Raw genomic sequence first — 16,073 nt, forward strand, 5'->3', positions numbered from 1 at the left:
CCAAAACCCTTTCTGGGCTTCGACTCGCATGGAACTGACTCGGTCCGAGTCAAATACTGACTCGGTCCGAGTCAGAAGGTTGAAAACGTCCCGACACTCTGATTTGATCCGAAAACCGTTTTTCCGACCAAATCCAAGTCATCCTTTCTGAAACTTCACATATAAGTCCATCCCTAATGGTGTGTGACCCTGTAGGCCCATTCGCAGTGGCAGCGGCCTCGAGAACCATTCCCGATCTACAAGTCATGGTTAGCCTCTAGCAAGACGCCATGACCACCCATTTAGAATTGAGTTAGAGGTGATCTAACCAAGGCAATAACAGCTCGAGTTCTGATCCTTTATCTCACGATATCATGTGTTGAACAAGGGCATGGTTTGAGCCACCCTTCAAGTTCAACTGCTTTCTCGTCTTGGCAAATCGACTAATAAAATAGATGCAACTTCATCTATAGCGTGGCCACGCATTTTCATAGTCCGACTTCCACGAGAAGGCCCAGCGATATCTCTCCTATTAAGGAGGTGATAAGTCCCATGTTGCATGTCTATTATCTCCATATGATTCGTGAACGTATCTGATCAATGCCGTTATAATCATCCGGTTAAAGATGACGTTTGACGTAGTCAAGACATGCTACTCCTCATATCAGATACTCTAGACATCTCAGGTATGAGGATCCAAGAACGAACCGCTGTATGAGATTCAAGTCATGACTCTGTCCATGTGACAATCTCATGCGGGTCAACCAGTCACTCGTTCACAACGAGTACCCATGATTGTGATATGCATCCAATGCATCAATCACACCTCATGCTAGTCTTAATTCATCATTGTTCCCACAATGATAACTGACTAGGGAGTTTAGAATCATTCTATAATGATTCAAGGATACCGAAATATAACAAACATGCCAATCATATAACGGAATGTAACGCATTCATAAATCAATGAATCAATACAATGTCAAAATGTCATATCACGGAACATCCTAGAGCATTACAACCAACAACCGTCACTCGCCCAGAGCTCTCCTATTCGGTTCACGTTCTTTCTCAGTTTATGCAGAATCCTCGGCAAGATCATTGGGACGCTGCACTTCATGTTGTTCGCTACCTCAAGCGTGATCCAGGCCAAGGTGTTCTGTTTCGCGCCGAATGCGATCTGCGATTACGTGGATGGTGCGATGCCGACTATGCTGGTTGTCCACTCACTCGTCGATCTCTGAGTGGGTGGTTCGTTCAACTTGGCACATCTCCGATTTCTTGGAAGACAAAGAAGCAATCCATACCATCCTTATCCTCGGCAGAGTCCGAGTATCGTGCTATGCGGCTAGCTACGTGCGAGCTAATTTGGATCAAGAGTCTCCTTTCCTATTTTGGTGTCACACATTCGGACCCGATGCTTTTGTTGTGTGACAGCCAAGCAGCTCTCCACATTGCTTCCAATGACGTGTATCATGAACGCACGAAACATATTGAAGTCGACTGCCATTTTATTCGACACCACCTTGATCGGAGGAACATAATTACACGCCACGTCTCCACTCGTGAGCAACTCGCAGACATTTTTACTAAGGCTTTGGGCAAGAAAGAGTTTTCGTGGTTTATCGGCAAGTTGGGAGTACTAAGCTTGCACTCACCAACTTGAGGGGGGTATTGGGCGAGAATATTCCGTGTATATCATGTATAATACGAGATATGGGTTGTTACCTTGTTGATAGGATCTGATAGAATTTCATCCCTTGTACAGCTAGGTTTAGTTACGTCTCTTTGTGCATATAAGCCTTGGTGGCCATGAATAACACACAAGCATTCACAGTACCGATTTTCTGTTCTTTGTTCTTGTTGCGATTGCCGTCGTGACACAAACCGCTCTGTGTCTAGACGAGTTCTAGGGTGACACGTGGTGTGCGCTGTGCACAGTGTGTCTTTGGTCTGGTAGAATTTCTTGTGATACTGAAGTTTCATTCAGGGGGAGTGAAATTGGTGAGGGTTGAGTACTACTTGGAAAATACTGAAGTGTATTTGACTCGTATCAAAGAAATAGAATTAGTTTTGGTATTTCTGGTTTATTGTATCGTGTGTGAAGTACTTTCATAATTGATTATTCTTTGTGAATGCCAATATATATATATATCAGGACATATGCATCAATATATACATACAAAAATACCGTAGAATTCACAATTTGAAGGAACAGGAGAAACCGAAAGTGGCCAAGAAGACGGCGTCAGAAACAGGGTATAAGTAGGAGATCTCATGTAAGATTCGAAAGAAAAGTCAAAGCAAAGTCAAAGTCTTGCTCCACGCTCGTGTTCAGTTGACAGACAACCTGAACCGAACTAAAGGAAGCCCTATAAACTTCAACACTTCATATTTCTCTAAAAGATCGCCCAAGATATTAAAATTGGTAATTATTTGTTGATCTCATTGAACAATTCTTTTTGGTTAATGAACCCTATTATATATATATATATATATATATATATATATATATATATATATATGTATATATGTATATATGACTTTATATCATATGTTATCCCTTAAACGAACTTCTTCATTGTATATCATTTTTTGGACAAAATTCTGACCAGTTCCAAATTATCGAAGATGTTACATACCTATTTTATTTCGTTAAGAAAAACTCGACTAAGGCAATCCATTACAATAACGATTTGATTTTTAATTTTAATTACTAGTATAGAAATCCATCGGATGAAACAACATCCGTAGATGACGTAATCGAATGATCACTGATTAACACAAAAAGTTCGAGGGAATATATTTTCGACGACCGTAAAATCCTGGAAGATGAAAAAAGAAATGCTCACTGGTTTATATTATATATTATTTTATTTGGTGGCTCTTATAATTTACGTCGTTATCAAACGTACTTTTTTGCATGATTTACGTGCAACTTCATTCATAGTCGTACATACAGATACTCTGAAAATTTGTGAGAGTCACATATCACATGCAATGAATCTTGTAACGTTTGAACTGTTTTTTATTAAATAAAAATAAATAAATAAATCGATGGGATTGTGAAACTACAATTTTTTAATTATTTTTTTGCTTTTGATTCATCGGTTAACAATTAAAGATGCAAAAATCACATGCGTTGCCTTTTGGAATTTGAGTTGACACCGTACGGAAGATGCATTTCATTCTGCGATCATTGATTTCCGTCCAATGTATTAGGACTTTTATGTACCGTTGTTGTCTAATAAAATTAGCGGTCGATATCTTCTAATAAGTTGAAATGTTGTAAATATAAGTTGGTCATCATGGTAAAGAAATACAAAAGCAATCTTTTTTTAGTACATTCTATAATAATTTTTATGATCTTTACCTTTCATGATTATTGTAGAAAAAAATATATGTTAAAGAAACATCATTTTCAATAATCAAAATGAAAATATATATTCTAGAATATGAAAAAAAAAACAGAATCGAGAAAAGAGAAGAAGAGAATCGCATCTACGGAGACTCCACCTCAAAATTTCTATAAAAGATCTTTATACGCACCATGTTAGTGAGACAATATTCCGAACAACAGTTGACGATTTCTCTATAGAGTTCATAAAGTTCTTTCGTATTGATTCCAATTATATGAGATTTAAAATATATATATATATATATATATATATTATATTTTAATAATACCAATATAAAAGATTGAATGATATATACGCAGAGTCATGAAGATATTTTTAGTCGGACAAAAAAGTTGTTGGAGTAATTAAAGATGAGTGATGTGTGATTAATCGCTTGTTGTCTCCATTAAGACTAATCTCTTAATTAGATTCGTTGCACTTAATCTCTTCTGTCTGTTCTGCACTTTGAGTCCTTTTTGTCTTTTTGTCTGCCTCTATGTTAGGCCATAAAATCAGCTCTTAAGTTCCTTGCGTGTTAGTTTTATATTTCTTTTATTTTATTTATTTTTTGTTCACTAGTAAATTCACCGAACTCTCATCTTGACTACGTTCTACACGGCTCGGAGTAACTTTTGTACCGTAATTAAATTGCGTACTTCCTCTCTAATCCGTGATTCGAAACATGGGATTTGGGACAGGGTCAACCGCCTCTTATCAACCAGTTACACTACTCGGCTACGGTGTCTTGTATTCTTTTATTTTATTTCATAGTATATGACCATTTTTTTAAAATTATGTTTTTTAATTATAGAAACCTTGTAAATATGCACTATGCAGATCATCGGAAGGAAGGGAAAAAAATCTCCCTTTGTCAAAATAAAAAAGAAAAAATATATCGTCATCTCTCCTCGGTGCGACCGACGTGGTAACTTTACGTTTTCATTTCGCGTCTATCCCACGCGCCGATGTGACACATTGGCGTTCACCTTTCAAACATAAGATTCGGCTATTTGCATCATTATTGTCACTGTACTCTGAGATTTATCTAAAAATATTCCAAAATGTTTCAAAGTAACCATTTGGACCCTATTTTCTCCAAAGACTTATAAATGATTTTTTTTTTTACATTAGGAGCTTGTATTCTTTGGGAATCCGAGAATAGAACCCATAAAAGCCAAATCCATGCAAGTCATTGAAGTCACTTTAATACATGTGGGTTTAGGATTTTAAGTTTGAGAAATTAATATACGATGTTCTACACAATCGAATTAATTCAGGACCGAAAGAGAGTTTATTCTTACATTAAAACATAATTCCCAATAAAACACGTTTCTCCGAATCTGTAAAGACAATTGTATATTCTGTTTTTTGTTTTAGAAAATGATGCATATATAGACTGGTAATACATATGACATCGATGATGTGGCATCATATTATAATTCACATACATTTGCTTGTATCTTTTAAATATTGCACTATCCTCACTAATCTATTTTTGCCAGGTCCATATAAGTTCATTACTCATTAGAGAGTGTACGTCTATTTATTTTCTATATTCGACCCTAATGTTTACGTACGCTCTCAATAATTCAACCTAGGCATAATTTATGTAATTTATGTACAATAATTCAACCTAGGCATAATTTATGTACATTATCGGTCAATAAGAATAACATACGTATAAAAAAGAAAGAGTATACATAAAAATAAAATTTAAAAGTTGGTTATGATGACGAATTAAATTAAACCCTGTTTAACATGACGACAAAAAGATGGCGTATGGTACACAAAAGAGAATCTTATTGGGCTTAGATCCTCATTATTGGGCTTGAACCCTAATACTCAGACTTTGCTCTTCAAAGCCCATAGTTTATTTATATACGGCATCGTTTTAGTTCTTCGGCCCACTTCGTGTTAATAAAATCGAAGTGTTCTTTTTTTTTTAATTATTATTTTTTATATTCCACAAGCGATGAGCAGCAAGAGAGAAAATTTTTTTTTAATTATTATTTTTTATATTCCACAAGCGATGAGCAGCAAGAGAGAAAACCCCTCCCCACCCCGCCACGTTCCGGGGCGAATCTCGAAACGACGGCGGCCGTGGGGGAAGGGAGATGACGAGATCACCGACAAGCCGATAGCGAAGCCTCCATCTCCGCCGGGGCTTGTGATCACGGGGCTTCCCGACCACTGCTCTGTCCTTGAACTGAAATCCCGGTTCGAGATCTACGGCTCTATCTCCCGAATTCGCGTCGACCGCGATGGATCCGGTTCTGTTTCCTTCCGCACCGCTGAATCCGCCGAGGCCGCCATTGCCGCCAGTCTCGAACCCTCCGGCATCTCCATCGATTCCAAAAGGGTACTCTCTCTCTCTCTTGCTCGCCCGTGTAAGCCTGGTAAAGCCTGTTTGGAAGCTGAGAATAGAAGGAAAACGAAGGAAAATCTTGAACTGACCTTAATTAGGCCCGATTTGTTATGAACCCCTCGTATAGAATCTACCGATCAACCTGTTTTCTCGTCGGATTCCGTAAATTTGATGTGATTTGAAAAGTTTCTGAACTTAGAGTTGATGAGATTTGGGTGGTGGTACAGTTAGAGGTAATGTGGGCGACGGATCCGCTGGTGAAATGGCGGGAGGGAGTGACCGGAGGGAAGGAGAAGCGGAAAACGGCGCCGTCTTTGTCATCATCGTCAAAGCTTCTGCGCCCGGAGATGCCATTAAGGAGACATGGCAGAAACAACAAGCTGGCATCTGCCATTGTCGACCCCAAGAGCATCACCAACGACGTTGTCAGTGCTTCAGCTTCGGTGTCGGGAACAGAATTTACACGTCGAGAAGTTGTTGCCTACGACGATATCCTGTAGCGTAAAACCTGCTCTGGAACTTGTTTGATCTTTTTCTGCTTTGTTAATAGCCTGATGATTGTGCCGTGCTTGTAAGATTTCCCATTTTCTTTTCCCGGAAAAGTTTGGTTCTTTGAGAAAGAATTACGTCTGAAATCTGCAAAAAAAAAAAAAAAAAAAAAAAAACAGATTGCAGATTGATCTGATGTTTGTCAAGTAGTTTCAGGTTTGAACAAATGGTTAAAGTTGTAATTTTTCACGTCTCTCTTGTTGGGTTTTCCTGCCGCTCCATTTCTGTGCTGAGGTATCTTCACTTAAGGATTTTTTTTTTTATTTTTATGAATGATGAGATTAGCAAAATTCACAGTTGTAATAAACATTTCTAGGTCAATTTCCTAGACAGATGATGAATGTTTGGTCATAGGAGTGGACACCGGTTACCCGAGATTTTTAGGTATCCAAATCTAAATTCGATAGATTACGTATTTCCGAGTTTTTGAGTGTTCGCAGTATATTATCCGCGATACATTTTTCAGATAATCACAAATACATGAATTTGATGGGTTTTAACTATATTTTGATCACAAATTTATAAATTAATATATTACATACGAATCATTTATAAAATCATTAAAAAAATATTTATATCTAAGATAACTAGATTATAAAAAAGGAAATTTTTTGTATAGATAAAGACAATAACAACTAGATAATTGATATCTATTTTTACAATTTTCTAATAACTTAAATAACAATTATTTTTTACTAGGGAGAATCCCAAAAAAATCCATGTACTTTCTTCTCGTCGCAATTTAAACCATATACTTTTTTGTTTATTCAAAAGAACATTGTACTTTTACAAATTGACAAATAAAACTCTGTAATTTTAGAAATTGACAAATAAAACTATGTACTTTTAAATATTGGCAAATAAAACCCTGAACGAAAAAAATATTTAATGCTCACATAGCATCCTAGTCACATGCCACATCATCAACCCCTAATATTTAATAATATTAATTAATAAAAAAAATATTAATAAAAATAAAAATATAAAAATTATACACATTCGTATATACATATATCACACGTACATTTATATAATGAAATGATATATATATATATAAACATATATATGTATGTATTATATGTATAAAATCATATATGTGTGTATATATATATGTTTTATATGTATGTGTAATATATGATTTTTTCTAAAAATCATACATATATGTATAATGATTTTTAGGAAAAAATCATATATCACACATACATATAAAATATATAATTATACACACATATATATGTATGTATTATATGTATATATAAATATGTTTATATATATGTCATTTCATTATATATATATGTGTGTGATATATGTGTATATGAATGTGTATAATTTTTAATTTTTTATTTTTATTTTTTTATTTTTTTATTTTTTTATTTTTTTATTTTTTTATTAATTAATATTATTAAATATTAGGGGTTGATGATGTGACATGTGACTAAGATGTCATGTCGCTTTAAATATATATTTTTTTCGTTCAGAGTTTTATTTGCCAATTTTTAAAAATACAGAGTTTTATTCAATTTATAAAAGTACAAGATTTTATTTGTCAATTTATAAAAGTACAAGATTTTTTTGGATCAATAAAAAAGTACAAGATTTAAATTGCCACTAAAAAAAAGTATAGATTTTTTTTTAGAATTCTCCTTTTTTACTATTTAGATACCTATGAATAATTATACAATCCAAAAATCTAAATTTGAATCCGAACTCAAATTTTGAATTTTAAAACCCGATTTTTATCTTATTGCAAAATGGATACCCAATATTGGGATATAAACTCTAGAACCGGGACAAATTTCTGATTTTCGTATATTTTTGCCCACGCTGATTAGTCCTAAATTGCTTTCAAGTTTTGGACCTTGAGCATTAAAAACAAGACTCCTTTAACTGATTGGTAAAATATCTCCACGTGTCATATGTGTTTTACATGGAGGATGCACTTTTTATCCAAAGAATCCCATGCAGGGAGGGAAAAAAATCAAATGCAATTTCTTATTTAGATTTTGGAAAAATATCTGATGCTTTTGCTCTTTTATTTCTTGGTCAAAATGAGATTTTTTTTTTAAATGCTGGATAATTGAATGCAACAATCTCTGTGGAAAACACACATTCACAGTGATTTAATCACCTTTAATTAAATGCATGATCTTTTTTCAATAAGTTAAAAGATCGTGTCATCATATGGTGTTTAATGTTTATCAATATATATAATTTTTAGCCACTCATCATAGATAGAGATTATTCCAGTTCATAGGATTCAACGAACAAAAAAAACATGGATGAAGAAAACGGAACTCCTCCTAAGAGAAAGCCTGTCGGATGGAAAGCCATGCCTTACATCTTAGGTGCTTCTATTTATTACAAATTCACACGTTCGTAATAATACGTACATCTCCTATGCATGTAATTTATTATAAGGTTTTTTGGTTACGGGTAATGCAAAGGGAACGAGACGTTGGAGACACTGGCGACATTCGGGCTGGTATCGAACTTCATGGTGTACCTAGGAAGAGAGTATCACATGGACCAGGTTCAGGCCGCAACCCTAATCAACACTTGGACCGCTTGCACCAATTTATCTCCCGTCGTCGGAGCATTCATCTCCGACTCTTTGGTCGGCAAGTTTCCAACCATCGTCTTCGGTTGCTTGGCAGAATTATTGGTACGATCGACTTTTATTTTAAGGGTGCATATGTATATTAATAGGCAACTGATCAAGAGGTTGGATCTTTCCTAGGGCATGGTGATTTTGACATTGACGGCTCTGATCCCTGGACTGCGACCACCGCCATGCACCGCCGTTGATGAGTGCGTCGGCTACACCAATGGGCAGATGAGTATCCTGATATTAGGGCTTTCATGGTTAGTCATTGGAAGCGGAGGAATACGTTCTTGCAGCGTTCCTTTCAGCATCGATCAGTTCGATGTTTCGACCCAAGAAGGAAGAGAAGGAAGCAGAAGATTCTTTAGCTGGTACTACACCACTCGGACAATCGTTCTGTTGATCTCACAAACCCTAGTGGTTTATGTCCAAAACGACATAAGCTGGTCCATAGGTTTCGCCATTCCTTCCGTTCTCATGGTCGTTGCCATTGTTATGTTCCTCTCCGGTTCTCGCTTCTACGTTTACGTAAAGCCCGAGGGAAGCGTCTTCTCCGATGTTGCCCAAGTTTTCAAGTCGGCTTATCGGAGAAGAAAGGCGGCTCAAATTTCATCCGAGCTGGGTGATTTCTGTGACCCGTTTCTGCCTAAGATTCAGCCATCAGAAGAACTCACCGATCAATTCAGGTGAGCGTTAGTTTCATTCTTTTCATTACAATCATCGGTCCCATCTTGCGCATATAGATTATATATATATATATATATATATACCCGTGTATTTCCCTGTCCATGACTTGAACATTTTGGCTGCAGGTTCTTGAACAAAGCCGCGATAGGGAGGGACAATGGCGATGAAGGTGATGGAGAATGCAGAGAGAAGTGGGAGGTGTGTAGCGTGAAGCAGACAGAGGACGTGAAGAGCATAATAAGCATAATTCCGATATTTGCGACAAGCATTATAGGATTCTTGGCTATTAACCAACAGCAGACCTTTACAGTCTCACAGGCCCTGGAAATGGACCTCCACGTCCCAGGGACGAGCTACCAAGTCCCGGCCAGTTGCATCACCGTCATATCACTCATCACCATCGGCATATGGATCCCCTTCTACGACGCCTTTTTGGTTCATCCCCTCGAAAAACTCACCAAACAGGTAACAGATATTACACGTTTATATATATATATATATACACACACGTAGTTCATCTGCTATATATAGAGTTTCATGAAAGTATACTATGTAGTTCACCTACTATTATAGGGTGTCATGAAAGTATATATATGTGAATGCTTTTTCATTAACCTGAAAAACTCAAATTCATGAACAATCCTTGTTTACAAAAAAAAGGAAGGAGGCATGACCCTACTCCAGAAAGTCGGGATAGGGAACATCTTCTCGATCATCGCAATGCTGGTATCGGGTGTGATCGAGCACATGAGAAGAGATTCAGCCCTTGGTGGGTCGGAATTATCGGTATTTTGGCTTGCACCGCCACAGATACTGATGGGATTCGCTCAAGTGTTCACCTTCGTAGGTCTGATCGAGTTCTTCAACAAGCAAGTTCCGACAAGGATGAGGAGCATAGGGAACTCGCTTATGTGGTTAGCTTTGTCGGCTTCCGGCTACGTAAGCAGCATGGTGGTGAACGTCGTCCATGACGTGACCGGGCGAGACGGAGGAGAGAGTTGGCTAACGGACGATGTTAATACGAGCAAATTAGATTATTTTTACTTCTTCGTGGCGGGAGTGAGCACTCTCAACCTCATCTTCTACTTGTTTTCTGCTCATCGGTACCGTTATAGGAACATGTAAGCAAGATTAATTTAAATTGGTGATATAACCTACGATGTGACGGACTGATTATATGTAACAAAAATAAAGTCCAAATTACCAGATAATTACGCAAAAACATGAGAGATTAGGACAAAACAAGACAAAACCAAAACAAACAAAAACTAAGTCCCCCCTAAGAGGTGAGACTATTAAATAAACAGGGAGATCCTCCTAATAGGGAACATCACTGACACCACCGGCTGAACCATGGCGATTGCACAGATGACCACTGGCTGAACCATGGTGATTGTACGGATGACCACTGGCCCTTCTTCCCCTGTTGCTGTTGTAGTCGTAGTTCCTTTGGTAATTATTCCCACCGGAATGATAATTGTTCCCTCCATTTTGAAAGCTTCCTCTTCCATTAGAGTATCCCCTCCGTCCTCCCCTCTGGTTATGGTGATTATACCGTCTCTGCGTGTATTGTTGTTTCTCCTCCGGTACTACTGCTACCTCTGCATGAACTTGAGCTTCTTCCTTCACTTCCTCTTCCTACAAAGCATAAAAATCCCTAATATGGACACTTCTTATGTGATTGGTGGTGGATAAGATAAGATTAATGTGACTGTGGTCCAATCACACATATCATATGTTTACTCTTTTGTCTAACTGCATACCTTGGCTCAGCTGATTCATCACCCACGTCCTCATGTTCTCATAAATTTGATCGATCTTCTTCCTGAGAGCATAGAAGGTTAGCACCACCACTACAAAAACATACTCGTATGGAATCTCATCTAAGCAACCAAACAGGTAGGACGATGATTCTTTTTGAGGCCGGAAATGAAACAATGAAACACTCATGAAAAACTATTCAGAAATATATAGCCCATAAGTCCTACTGAACCAGTATACTCCAAGAGTACACAAGACTACAACTCGTAAAGCACAGAACTTCCCCCTCAAAGGTCATGTGTGACGGCATCTATTTGTAGATTCTCTCAAACTCAAGTTCCCTAACAGTCCTCTAAGCGATTGTCTACTCTACTACAAAAAATATAGAAAACAATTCTTTTGAACAAATTAACACAACAGCCAGATGTTGTATAGGTCGGTCGTTGACAACATCCGCTGGTACGCTCCTTCAACCTCAGGAAAGATTGTTAACTTTATCGTGTCACGATCGATTAAGCAACAGGATACTTGAACAAACCTAAGGTCGTCATGCTTTATATAAAATAAAGACATTATCCCACAGCATAAACATTGAGGGCCAACTCTCTACATCTAAAATATGGTAATATCAGGAAGTGGTTGCAGGTCACACCCATGGAAGAACTTAACACAGCCATTGATATGGGAACACTAGATTCAAAAGACATTTATCACTCATTTCCCTACCAAACTCTGATTGAGAAGCTAAACTGTAATTTACTGACTACTTGGTTCGAAGAGTACAGAAAAATTCATACCACGTGAACAGTGTCATCAACAGGAACGCCAGTCACCTGAAAGGAAACGTAGTTCCCAGCCGCAACCTCAACTGGGGGTTTCATCTCGGGCGTCGTTGTAAAGTAATCAGAAGCCATTATATTCCTCAATTTCTCTCTCAATCCAGCATCTGAAATTTTCCAGATATCTCAGCAAATCAATCAACAGACCTTCAAACTAACTGTCGACACGACGCATCGGCGTTCTGTTCGATTGGTTGGCCCGAGTTAGCGGGCCATAGATTGGCATGCTCAATGCAACGCTCCAATGCCTTCTTGTGAGATAAACTAGAATCCGCAGGCCGCGAAATCATCAGACTGCCCAGCCGCGAAATCAAATCCAAATCTCGCTCGCCAAGCAGATCCGTTGGGTCATCAGAAACGTTATCATAAGTCAAGCAGCACCCCTCTCGTGCGTCCTGGTCAACATGATCGAAGCAAATTCGTTCTGCGACTTGACATCAAAGAGCGAACCGAAGTAGAGGAGATGCAACAGATCCTCCACCGTGGCGCCATCACCAACTCCGATCTCCTGCGGAAAAGCAGCAGCATCGTCGCTTTGGCCTTCCTTGTGATCGAGAACACTGGTCTGATCGGACGAAACCTGGTGACGCTGAACGGCGAGGCTGATTACCTCCGACACGGCAACGGAGAGAGGAGTGTGAAGCTTCTCGAGCTCATCGATAAGGGCGACGACACCGGGCTTGGAACGGAGGACCTTCTCTTGCCCCGTGTTTAGGGTTTTTCCCAGAGTAATCGACTCTTCCATCTGAAGAATCCGGTTGAATTTCTTGCGTAGTGCACGGAGGCGCTTATTGATGAGGCTCAAGACAGGTTAACAAGAAGGAGACGAGAGGGGCTTTTTACCCAAATAACCGACTTGGGTTGCATCTATTTCACCATCTATTTCACCTGTACATCACCGAAAACATAACACATTTTTTTTTCCCTGAAAAGACGAAATTATCCTTAATGAATTACGATATTTATCCGTTCGAAAACAATTTCGTTATTACGACTTCGTAATTAAGTGTAAATATAGTTACAACTGATTCTAAAAAAGATGTCAAAAAAATCATTTGTCTTATTTTAGTTGTATATCAGTTATATGTTAGTCGTAATAAGGTCGTAAAAAATAAAACGAAAAGGGTATTTCGGACTTTTCCAACCGAAAAGTGGGTTAAAATTGAAAAAAAAAAAATTCAGTGGTGTACACTAAAATAGATGCGACCCAAGTGGATTATTTGGGTGATTTTCCCAGACGAGAGAGCGAGAGAGTGTTTGTAAAAATCTCTTCTTGCAATTTCATTTACAACCTCAACCATGTTAGGTCTGTCAGTGGCGCCCGAGGAAGCTGTCGCCGCCATGGATCGATGGTCTAGGGATTTGCAGGAAGACGATCGTCGCAAAACAGAACCACCGGGATCTGGCGGCGGCGGAAGGATTAAGGGGTTTTAGCGAAATCGGATACTAAATCTGACGAGTTCCGCTTTGAGATGTGATGAGAGCGAAAGAGTCCGACAATATAAAAAAGACCTGGAACGGTCCAATCGGGGATATATCCAATCTACCCTTTGACCGCTGCGAGCACTTCTGTACCTACCCTTGAAACTCCAAATTAAAAAAAAATGGGTAGAAGTTAGGAAAAGACCAATTATACCCTCAAATTTTAATCAAAAGACGAAAAAAACAAATTAAAATTTAAATTAAAAAAATAACGGTTCTCTCTCTTTCTTCAGCCCACGTTTTCTCTCTCTCTCCTCACTGTCGCCATTTTCCTCTCTCTCCTCACTGTCTACATCTCCTCCGTCTGGCTTTCGAAACCGCCGGTTTTGTGGCAAAAAACCGTCGATTTAAGCCGCGATTTTCCTCTCATAAGTCTCTGTCTTTACTCTCCTCAGATTCGAAGCACAAAGAAGGAAGAAAATGGCTTCTACGTCAGTGGTTCACTCATCTTCGTCAGCATCTTCGAACGAGACCGATTCTCGAATCCAAATCGCGGAGTTAAATGAGCACATGGTACATCACTTCTCTTTTTCTCATATTTGCACGATTTTGAAAGTTTATATGTTTCCTTATTGTTTTGCCGTGATGATTTGAAATGATAGAAATCTAGGGTTTCGTATTTGAAATTTTAGGGATAACATTATAATCTTTGGTTTGAAGTGGTTAAAATCGAAATGATTTGTTGATTTGGGTCACAGTGATATAGGTGACGGGATGTATGGTTCGATGTTTGGTTGATGAATGATATGTTGATTTGGGTCACAATGATATAGGTGATAGGGTTCAATGTAAATTAGGTCACAGGATCAGTTCGATTGGTGATAGGTGACTTGGTCATAGTTCACAGGACAATAGGTCACATGGTACCAGGGCAATAGGTCACATGAGAATTGGTCACGTAGTACCAAGACAATAGGTCACATGAGAATAGGTCACATGGTACTATGTCACATGGTCACAGGTTCACAAGACAATAGGTCACATGGTACCAGGACAATTGGTCACAGGTCAGAGGAGAATAGGTCACATGGTACTATTTCACATTGTCACAGGTCACATGATCTGATGTATTTTATTGTTGTGCAGTTGTCGTTTATGTACAAAATGGAAGACATTCAGTTCTCTCCTAAGATAAATACCAAGTGTTACCCGTCGGAGACAATAAAAAAACTGAAAGACTTGTTAAGCCCTGAAGAATGGAGGTATTTCAGTCATGAGTCGCAGTTTCAGCATTTGTTTCACATGCAATTTGATGGCACGCTGAAGATGGCTCCAGCAGCATTCCTGATAAACCATTGTGTCAATGCGGAGGATGAAAATGAATTATGGTTTGTTCTAAATGGTGTGCCCATTAGATACTCCATCGTTGAACACGCTCTCATATCCGGATTGAAATGCGGTGAGTATCCGGCTGGATGGGAATATATGAGGAAAAGCCAGTTTAGAGTGAAGACTTTTGGAAATCGAAAGGTATCTAAGGAGAGTGTAATAAGACATCTCGAGAAGACACCAACTCAAAGGGCTGCTGATAGGAAGAAACTGGCTGTTATCATGTTGCTCGGTGGAATACTGGATCATGGCACCACAGATGAGTTTATAAACCATGATTTGGTGGATATGGTGGATGATTTGGCTTTCTGTGAGAGATTTCCATGGGGACGCTACACATTTGATAGAATGATTGATCAAGTAAGAAAGAGTTTCGGAAGTGGAGGGCCAAAGAAGAAATGGCACTGTCGTGGGTTTATAATCCCTCTTATGGTAAGTGTTTTTCACTATGTGTATAAATGAAAAGTACCGTTATTACATTGATTTGTTTTGGAATTTAATATTTACACAATATGGTACAGTTGCTTCCTTTCGAATGCATATCAAATTTGGGTGCCAACGGGATGTACAAAGACGTCGAGGGAGCGGATCCGACGTGTCCCAGAATGTGCAAGAAGTCTGTCAAAGCAAATGTTAGATGGAGTTTCAAGACTGTTATAGACCAGATTGGCACTAAAGCAAAGGTACGCAGAAAATAGGACATGTTGTGTTGGTCACAGGTTTCATGGTCACATGGTACCATGTAACTCGATCACATGGTACCATAACCTATTTGGTCACACGGTACCATGTAACTCGGTCACATGGTACCATAACCTATTTGGTCACATGGTACTATTTAACTCGGTCACATGGTACCATAACCTATTTGGTCACATGGTACTATTTAACTCGGTCACATGGTACCATGTAACAATAAGTCTCATCTATTTTTCAGGGAATTAAGAGCATTCTTAAGAAGGAAGCGACAGAAGAAGCTCTTCTTTTTGATGTAGAGGATCTCGATGGAAGTGAAGATCCAACGGTTAAAGTATGGATGCAATATCTTGAGAGGAATCCGGAGAGCATATACTGGAAAAAAA

At 38.4% G+C, this 16,073-nt stretch overlaps 4 protein-coding genes and 1 pseudogene across 4 annotated transcripts in view; 4 read left to right on the plus strand and 1 right to left on the minus strand.

The window, feature by feature from the left end:
• Window positions 1-1,223, plus strand: part of LOC104823078 — a 5,348-nt gene extending 4,125 nt beyond the window's left edge. The window contains exon 6 of the mRNA XM_010554505.1: window positions 1,064-1,223. Coding sequence (XP_010552807.1) covers window positions 1,064-1,223 — 160 coding nt within the window. The remainder of the gene's footprint in view (window positions 1-1,063) is intronic.
• Window positions 1,224-5,402: 4,179 nt separating this feature from the next.
• LOC104822931 (uncharacterized protein At1g27050) lies at window positions 5,403-6,498 on the plus strand. Its single transcript, XM_010554296.2, has 2 exons — window positions 5,403-5,736; window positions 5,970-6,498. Exons 1-2 carry the CDS (start codon window positions 5,407-5,409, stop codon window positions 6,240-6,242), a joined length of 603 nt encoding a protein of 200 aa, XP_010552598.1. The 5' UTR covers window positions 5,403-5,406; the 3' UTR covers window positions 6,243-6,498.
• Window positions 6,499-8,551: 2,053 nt separating this feature from the next.
• On the plus strand, window positions 8,552-11,190 carry LOC104822932 (putative protein NRT1/ PTR FAMILY 2.14). The gene is made up of 5 exons (XM_010554298.1): window positions 8,552-8,636; window positions 8,736-8,953; window positions 9,029-9,579; window positions 9,706-10,045; window positions 10,241-11,190. Exons 1-5 carry the CDS (start codon window positions 8,567-8,569, stop codon window positions 10,703-10,705), a joined length of 1,644 nt encoding a protein of 547 aa, XP_010552600.1. The 5' UTR covers window positions 8,552-8,566; the 3' UTR covers window positions 10,706-11,190.
• LOC104823080 lies at window positions 11,130-12,991 on the minus strand (annotated as a pseudogene).
• Window positions 12,992-13,987: 996 nt separating this feature from the next.
• The window catches only part of LOC104823081 (uncharacterized protein At3g43530-like), a 3,888-nt gene continuing 1,802 nt past the window's right edge, over window positions 13,988-16,073 (plus strand). Inside the window, exons 1-4 of the mRNA XM_010554506.1 lie at window positions 13,988-14,175; window positions 14,749-15,423; window positions 15,513-15,674; window positions 15,929-16,055. Of these exons, the coding sequence (XP_010552808.1) occupies window positions 14,083-14,175; window positions 14,749-15,423; window positions 15,513-15,674; window positions 15,929-16,055 (1,057 nt within the window). The 5' untranslated portion in view covers window positions 13,988-14,082. The remainder of the gene's footprint in view (window positions 14,176-14,748; window positions 15,424-15,512; window positions 15,675-15,928; window positions 16,056-16,073) is intronic.

This window comes from Tarenaya hassleriana, unplaced genomic scaffold (assembly GCF_000463585.1).
Source record: "Tarenaya hassleriana unplaced genomic scaffold, ASM46358v1 Cleome39, whole genome shotgun sequence".
NCBI lineage: Eukaryota > Viridiplantae > Streptophyta > Magnoliopsida > Brassicales > Cleomaceae > Tarenaya > Tarenaya hassleriana.